At 52.7% G+C, this 8,273-nt stretch overlaps 2 protein-coding genes across 2 annotated transcripts in view; one reads left to right on the top strand and one right to left on the bottom strand.

Annotated features, from left to right (window-relative positions):
* Positions 1-304: 304 nt before the first annotated feature.
* Positions 305-2,867, bottom strand: Ciao1 (cytosolic iron-sulfur assembly component 1). Its single transcript, XM_037222647.1, has 2 exons — positions 2,740-2,867; positions 305-1,837 (listed from the first exon to the last, which is right to left on the bottom strand). Exon 2 carries the CDS (start codon positions 1,834-1,836, stop codon positions 853-855), a length of 984 nt encoding a protein of 327 aa, XP_037078542.1. The 5' UTR covers position 1,837; positions 2,740-2,867; the 3' UTR covers positions 305-852.
* LOC119098910 (sin3 histone deacetylase corepressor complex component SDS3) overlaps positions 2,338-8,273 on the top strand; it is a 37,698-nt gene continuing 31,762 nt past the window's right edge. Inside the window, exons 1-7 of the mRNA XM_037221955.1 lie at positions 2,338-2,366; positions 3,405-3,440; positions 5,259-5,450; positions 5,872-5,985; positions 6,513-6,714; positions 6,944-7,127; positions 7,852-8,036. Of these exons, the coding sequence (XP_037077850.1) occupies positions 2,338-2,366; positions 3,405-3,440; positions 5,259-5,450; positions 5,872-5,985; positions 6,513-6,714; positions 6,944-7,127; positions 7,852-8,036 (942 nt within the window). The remainder of the gene's footprint in view (positions 2,367-3,404; positions 3,441-5,258; positions 5,451-5,871; positions 5,986-6,512; positions 6,715-6,943; positions 7,128-7,851; positions 8,037-8,273) is intronic.

The raw sequence follows: 8,273 nt of genomic DNA, 5'->3' as shown, positions 1-8,273 counted from the left end.
GTACGCGCTCCCCACGCGTTCACAACTGGCGACGTCATTAATGGAGAGCAATGTGGCGGGGCACGTGACCACATCAGACTCTCGTGTCACTCCGACACAACGGGCCCGGGATATCGGGCGCTCACCTGTGGAAGAATGCTTTGCGAGTGAAGACTGTTTGTTCTTTGTGAGTCCAGCCCGCTATACAGCCATTTCAACTGACCTCAATGGCGGAGTCTTCATGAGGCGCAGTATCGGCCTTGGCGGACTGCTCTCTACGAACGTTTGGATTCTCGCCAGTACAGGTTATTGAAGACTAGATGGATAGCATTTTTAATTGTATTGAAATTGCACACTGACTATGTTTTGGGTAACACCTCCATTCGGATGTCAGCCAAACGAATTCGTAACAGCGGCCCCCGCACCCGGCGCATCTCAATTTCGACACACAATCAGACGCGCACTTACGAAACATAAAACTGCTGCGTCCCAACGGTAAATCCAGCGCGTCAAAGAGAATAAGCACCTTTTCGCATATCACTCGCAGCAGGCCCTTTCCCCACCCCCTCGTCGTGGCTGTAAATCAATGCTCAGCGATGTTCCTCGTATGATACCGAGTATTTCTGTGACGCTCGTGTTTGACACTGTCTGATGACAGACCCATAACCATACCAATGGCGTAGGAGTTACGTCTCAGTCCCGAGCAAGGCTACAGTAATAGTAAGCCCAGACCAAAGAGATCCCAACCAACGGCACAGGAGGCAACTACCCGACTGACAACACATCCACGTGACTAACGCCGCCCGGCATTTAAGCCTCCACACGGCGGCAACCGCGTGGCGCACTGCCCGCCACCGCCGGCGTCTGCGGCGCTCACAGCTCGCCCACCTGCCACAGCCGGACTAGGCCGTCATCTCCGGCCGAAGCCAGCAGGCCACGCTCGGTCGGGCTCCAGCTGACCGCGTTCACGTCCTGCTCGTGGGCGCGCGCCACGGTCGCGACCAGCGTGAACGCCGCCTCATCGCCGTCGCCGCCGGCGGCCGGCTCCTCAGCGAACACGCGCAGGCCGTCGTCGCCGCAGGCGGTGGCCAGCAGGCCGGTCAGCGGACACCAGGCCAGGTCGTAGACGGGCCGCGGGTGGTGGCCGCTCAGCGTGCACACGCAGGTCCAGGCGTCCGGCGGCTGCGTCTCGCGCCACACTCGTACAGTGCCGTCGTCGGAGCACGAGGCGAGCCGACGGCCGGTCGCGTCCCAGGCCACCGCCCACACGGTCGACGTGTGACCCTTGAGTACGGCGCCGCTCGTCCAGTCGTCGCCGTCGTCGTGATGCAGCCGCACGGTGTCGTCGTAGCCGCAGGAGGCCAGCCGATCCTCCGTGGGGCTCCAGGCGACGCGCTTGACGTCCTGCGTGTGCGACATGAGCACGGCGGCGCACTCAAAGTCGAGCTCGCGCTCGTCCGTCAGCTCCCACAGCCAGACCGACTTGTCGCGCGAGCACGTGGCCAAGAAGCGGCCCGAGCGCGACCAGGCTACGGCCTTCACCTCGCTCTCGTGGCCCTCGAGCGTGGCGGCGCACTCCCACGTCTGCTCGCGGTCCCACACGGCCGCCGTGGCGTCGAAGCTGGCCGAGGCGAGCAGCCGGCCGCTCGGCGAGAAGGCCACGGCCCGCACCGTGCGCTCGTGGCCGTCGGTCAGCACGGTGGCGCACTTCCAGCCGGCGGCGTCGGCCGCCCACAGGCGCACCGAGCGGTCGGCCGAGCAGGAGGCCAGGGTGCGGCCAGTTGGGTCCCAGGCCACCTGCCAAACTCGGTCGGTGTGCCCCGACAGCGTCGCCACCGGTTCCAGAGAGCGTGACATTCTGTGGAAGTCATGGTAGGCTTTGATGGGAGACAGTTCCTGATAAACTGCAGGGATATGTCGGCAGAAAAGGACAATACTCAAATGTGTAGACTATCTTGCATATTTACTCCATCAGGAATGTAATGTCATATTTAGTAATGGGGGGAAGTCTACCCCATTTCAGCCGAACGCACATTAAGTCCACAGGGAAGCATGTATTAAATGTGCTTATTCTGTGAAAGGTCTTGACTCTCTTTTTTCCACTCAGCCCCACCCTAAGTCCTCTTGCAAAACTACACCCCTGTACCTGGTTTAATCTTATCTGCATATGACTCTCTCCATATCTACACAATCCCCAATAAATGCCTATTCCTCTCATCATCTAAAGAACTTGAAATCTGTGTGTTACCAGAAAGTAAGGGTATAACAAATATTGCCCTAAACCTGCATTTCATTTATATTAGACCAATGCCGTTTAAGTCTCATAAAAGATAGCAACAGATGCAAATGTTTCATCGCATGGGCATCCAAGGTAAGTTCACCAAATCGTGAACAACTGCAACTGAAAATTGCTGTAAGATTCCACTTCAGCCTCTCCATAACCTGAGAAAGTGAACACTGGGCTTTCCTGTCCTCTGTGCCACTGTTAAAATGACTGCAGTCCACATATTTGAATTACTAATGTAAAAAACGGCAATGGAACTTATGGCACAATGTTTCAGTGCACCTTCAAAGAAATGGCTTATGCCTCAAAGCAGGGGCCTATGTGATGTCTCGCTCGGTACAATGAATGTCGCACAAGAAACGCAACACTAGGAATAACAATTTTCGAACTATCTTTTCGCCGTCAAAGATGACTGTAGCCTGAAGACCATCATCGCGGCCGAAGGATACTTAAGGGAGAATAGCCATCATATTTACCTAAATAAAAGCTTGGAGGTTATGAAATCTTCGAAAGCATTTGCTTCAAACAATATTGAATACTAGCATATACGTCTCACGGACACAGGTAGATAACAACGCAGGCTGAACGTAGACGCCCCTCGGCGTTCACGCTTTCCTTGTGAATGGAACCGAATGAAAATTACATGGATACCTGTCGATCCACAATGAAGCAATCAAAGATTCAAAGTATTTTTTAATTGATTTTTTAAAAATTTAATGAAAATTTTCAAACAGACTAGCATCATTATTGCACTACAAATATTTTATCCACAAGGTTCTCACAACTCTGTAGCTCCAATCGGAGTAAACGAAAACTTACAATATTGATGTCAGTGTGGCGCTTTAGAGACATGCACACGCTGGAACAAGACTGTTCAGGCTATAAGGGGATTGAATATCTGCTGACGTCATATCTAATTTGTAAATTTTTCACCGTATGGCGCTATTCAAAATCTCTGAATTAATTAATCACTCGTTATTTTAATATTTGGCTCATCTTTCTGTGTACAAAAAAATATGTTTTCTCGATCATGGGCCACAGTCTATCTAAGTCATTGATGATGTCATCAGATACAGGGCCGAGGGGAATCTCTAGCTGCTAGCAAGTTTAGAAATCGTTGAACCCCGCAAATTATTTGTAGTCGTCGGGCTACCCGAAATGCGCGGGACAGACGTCGGTGAGTTTGGGGATGTGGGCTGTTGGATGAATTAGGGCATGGCATGTACGTGATGGATGTGGTTAGGACGTCGAGATGCGACAGAGTGGTTGAGATTGTGCTGGTCTGAGAATTGCCTTAGTTGCGAGCATTTTCATGTAAATTTGCTCAGGAGACTTCATTAAAATTATAAGATTGTCATTTCTCTCTGGTAGCTGTCATTTGCAACCGCAAGAGTGGCGTTCTCTAGAACCAGCTATTGAAACCGCAAGATCAGCGTTCTTCTCTGGAGGCATTGAAGTATTTTTGCCACAGAATCTGGTTAGATGCTTACCAAGCAGAACAGGATGGGCATGACCTATAGCAGTTGATGCGCCCTAACACCCCAAATCATCATCATCAAGCAGAACAGGGGGAGAAATCTAAGTGGATAAGCCTTGGTTTGTTTTGGTTAAAGATAATAGTAACTTTTTGTGCCTGCCAAAAAGTTGCACTACAATAAACACTTCCATGATATTTATAAAATGCCATCCAAAATTTGATGACATGTATCCTACAAATCTGATTGTCTTGAGTTTAGTGCATGGTTGCCACCAATTTCAGGGCATGGGATGTGAATTGTCAGGAATAAAAATGTTTGTGAAGAGAAGTAGCTTTAGAAGCTGACTATTTGACCTTCACAGTTCCATCTTACTACCAAATGATCATGCCTCAACTGATCATTCATCAGTTTCATCTTACTGCCAAATGATGATGCCAGCCCTTTTCAAAGTGTAGGTATACATTGGCACCTAATGTTATAAAAAAAGCATTGTACGTCATTTGTTGTGTTTAAGGCAGAACATGCCATAATTAATCATAAAACAGGTAGATTCACGCTCCTACCTTAAAATTTTAATATCTACGATAGCGAGCTCCCAAGCTCCACACACACTCCACCACCTCAACTCCCCAGTGCCGTTTCTGTGTTATCGTTGTGTGGTTACAATTTTTCTGCCTGTCAAGAACCATAGAAATGTATGGGGCCATGGTAGCAATAATAATGCAATGAAATGTTTCTTTTCTTGTGTAGGTAAGTTTATGAAAGAGACAGGCCAGAATAGTCCAGAACATAGCCCAAACTAGCCTGGCCTAGCCATGGATAGCCTGGCCTGGCCTGGCCTGGTCTAACCTAACCTAACCTAACCTAACCTCCCCACCCTATCCCCTTCAACCCAGTGTCCCATTGGCATCCATGTTCCATGCCATAGATATGTACCATATTAAGAAGTTTTGTTTAGCCACCATATTCTCATTTTGCTTTTCAGTCCGCACCCAAAGACATCATATTTGCCCACCATGTCAACCAATCTACAAATAGTATGGAAGACTGCTTGGATACACAACAAACATATTTCACTGGATTCTTGTTATCTTGGCCCCATACATTTTTATGGTTCTTGATGTGCAGTAATGTTGTGATCACGCATAGCAATGGCGCTGGGGTTGTGGTTGCTGCGTGTTTGCGTCGCTCAGATGCTCGCTATCATTATTTAAGTTCCAAGGTAAGAGTTTAGATGACCTGTTGTAGATATGTTATATGTTCTGTTATATGTTATATATATGTATGTTATATGTTATATGTTAATATGTTCCGCCTTAAAAATGATGATTGATGTACAATGCTCTTTTTTAACATGAGATAGCAATGTATACTCTGACCCTTTTCAAAGCCTGTCACTTGTAATATCCTCAAAGGCTGGCACTCAACTTCTTCACTGGATCATGTTCTCAAACATTTCTCCACGCATGCATGCATCGCATTAACAAGCTTCATGCTGCTCTGCTGTACTCCTATAGTGTCGGATGGCTTCTCCTCGCTCCCCAGTTCGCGTTTGCGTCATACCAGGAGGAATATGAGTTTGACTACGTTAGCCCTGATGAGGAGGAGGACCCCGGCGGGGCTGGCTCCAATGATGAGGACACTGACGATGCCAGCGAGACGGGCTCGCAGCACCGCGGCGAGGGCGAGGTCACCGAGATCAAGGAGAGGTCAGTGGCGCACACGGCTGGAGGAGCAGAGGAAGAGCTGGCTGGTAATGTGCTCTCTCACACCTGTGAGGATTAGAGGATTAGTTGAGTTTAGTGCTGTTAAGTTTAATGTTAACCTGGTGGTCATGCAGTGGAAACTATTGAAAATAGGGTTCCACAGCCTTTTTTGTAAGTTTCTCACGGTGTTCGCTGGAGATGCCATTGAGAGTTTGACCGACAGGGACCTACCAGTGTGGTGACGTCTGTGCATGGAATCATAATTTGTCAGAGGATGTATGCATAGAGGCTGCAGATGCCTAGTTGAAGCTATGCGTGGTGCTTGTCAGGTTTTTTGGCGTGGGTTTGATTAGGCTCTGTATGGTTTTGGGTGGATCTAGATCACTAAAGGTCAGTGTATCTGAGTGTCCTGTTGTTTCCTCAGAGTGTACCAGGACAAGCTTGCCAACTTGAAAGCTCAACTGCAGCAGCTGAAGGAGGGCTCGCACCCAGACTACAACAAGAAGTTGAGACGTCTGGACTTCCAGCACAGGGAGAGGTAATGAACTAGAGAGTTCTAGGAGCCGAAGCCAGTATTCTGTGAATTGTGCCCTGTAGCACATATTGTCTGGTGATGTAGTCAAACCTATTGTACCAGGTTGCTGATTACAGTACCACATGCCAACACTGATATTTACAGTGTGCTACAGCATAGGCAACCCATCACCAATATTGATAAAGGTAAGTTTTCCGGGGTAATCCGTTTGGTCGAGAACATCTGTGGCCTTCCTGAGACGAGGGCGGGCGGTGTGGCCTCGGCCGTGGCCCTGCAGGGCGGCGAACGTGCATCACCACACCCGGCGCGCTCGGCCCCCGCCGCCGCCCTGTGTGCACCCTTCACCGCGCCGCCAGGATACGTGTAACCCGGGGTAATCCGTCTGGTCGAGCACATCTGTGGCCTTCCTGGGACGAGGGCGGGCGGTGTGGCCTCGGCCGTGGCCCTGCAGGGGGGCGAACGTGCATCACCACACCCGGCGCGCTCGGCCCCCGCCGCCGCCCTGCGTACACCCTTCACCGCGCTGCCAGGATACGCGTGACCGAGCTGTGGTACCAGTACGAGAAGCGCCTGATCGAGACCGAGTGCGAGCGGGACCGGCGCGCGCTGAGCCGTGAGATGGACGAGCGGCGCTGCGAGCTGCGCGAGAGTCTACTGGCCGAGCTCGAGGACAAGCGGCGCCACGTCGAGATGGAGAAGGCCAGCATGGAGATCACCGGGGATTCAATGGACGTGAGTCGGGCGGCCAGCGACAGCCGCGGCCGACATCAGTGGTAAAGCGCTGGCTTCGTCACTAGGGTTATGGGTCGACGGCTCTCATGACCGCGCATAAGACGTAGCTGTATTTTTGTTCGCATTCCAAGCAGAGGACGTGAGATGGTAGAATACGATTTGACCAGACTGGCATGTGCCATATCGTGAATACATTTACACCATCTGACTCCACCCCTCTCGTGTGCAGATGAAGCCTCTGCCAACGCGCAAACTGCGCCGCCGGCCAAACGATCCGGTGCCGGCGCAGGAGAAGCGGCGCAAGCCCGTCTCCAACCAGCTCAACTTCCAGCTGGACGAGAAGCAGATGGAGGACGACTTGCGGCTCATCGCCAAGGGCAAGCTGGCGCCGCAGCCGCCGGCTAAGAAGTCCAGTGCGTGCTGCGGCAGTGACGGGCGCCCTGAGCTTGCGTGCCACGTGACCGGAAGCATGGGGATTGGGGGAGGGGATTTGTCATGCGCGGCTGCGTAGGGAGGTAGCTGTAGTAGTGTTTCTAAATTTATCCAGTTAGGCAGCAAGGATGGCCATATCAGTTTATGCCGCTGGTCTCCTTCGTTAGGCTTCCGTCCGGGCGGGTCACTGCCAGGATGTATGCTGGCTCACGTTCCAGCTGAGTGGTGTTCTGTAAGCCGAGGTAGCTGTTCAGAGTGGCAGGGGTTATGTTTAGCAGGGTGTGTAAGTGTTACAGGACGGTTTTCGATTCATATCCGTGCGCCTGACTACCTGAGTCTGTGAACTCTGGCCCGTAGACGGGTGGCCGTCACCCGGAGCTGGCGCGGGCCGCGCCGCCGGTTGTGCTGATGACCCGGCCGTGCTGGGATGTCGTGGCTCACGGGGTCGCGCGAGAGCCGACGCGCTCAGCTGTCGCTTCGGTACCGGGTGGGCGTCGAGCGCCGCAGTGCGGGCTTCACGACCCTCGTCACGCGTACATGTTGTATCACTGAGCGCAGCGCACCACGCTGTGCGGGCAGTCGGGCGTCTGGCCGGACGCTGCCGAGTTATCCCCACAAGAGCCGGCGAGGTCGTTGCGCTCGCTGCGATGGCGTCGTCTCCGCTCCCCTCCTCGCCGCCGCGCCTCACGCGACTCCCGCCGCCAGGTTTCCTGCCAGAGGGCTCGGTCTCGTCGGCGGCCGCGACGGCGGCGGCCAACAGCGAGGTGCGCATCGAGGACAACAAGCTGTTCCTGGAGCGCAAGTGGTTCCACCGCGGCCAGCCGGTGTACGTGGAGTCGCGGGACAACAGTCGCTACAGCGCCGTCATCTCGGCCATCCAGTCGGATGCGGTGAGTGGCTCCCGCCAAAGATCGGCGCTGGACCCGGGTTCGCGCGTTCTGGAATGTGGCTGGACGCGTCGCGCGAAGCTTGGTGCCCCTTGCAAGTCATGTTCTAGCCGACTTGTGGGCGGGTGCCAGTGGCCGAGTTCTTGCCATGTTTCGAAGTTGCGAATGGTTCACTGTGTCGGTGGTGTGCTCTAACTGGTCTCATAGCCGAAATCAGTGGACTATATCATTCAGTGAGAT

This window comes from Pollicipes pollicipes, unplaced genomic scaffold (assembly GCF_011947565.3).
Source record: "Pollicipes pollicipes isolate AB1234 unplaced genomic scaffold, Ppol_2.1 Scaffold_4740;HRSCAF=5597_pilon_pilon_pilon, whole genome shotgun sequence".
NCBI lineage: Eukaryota > Metazoa > Arthropoda > Thecostraca > Pollicipedomorpha > Pollicipedidae > Pollicipes > Pollicipes pollicipes.
Note: the sequence above shows the minus strand (reverse complement) of the source record. Positions and strands in the feature narration are given on the sequence as shown.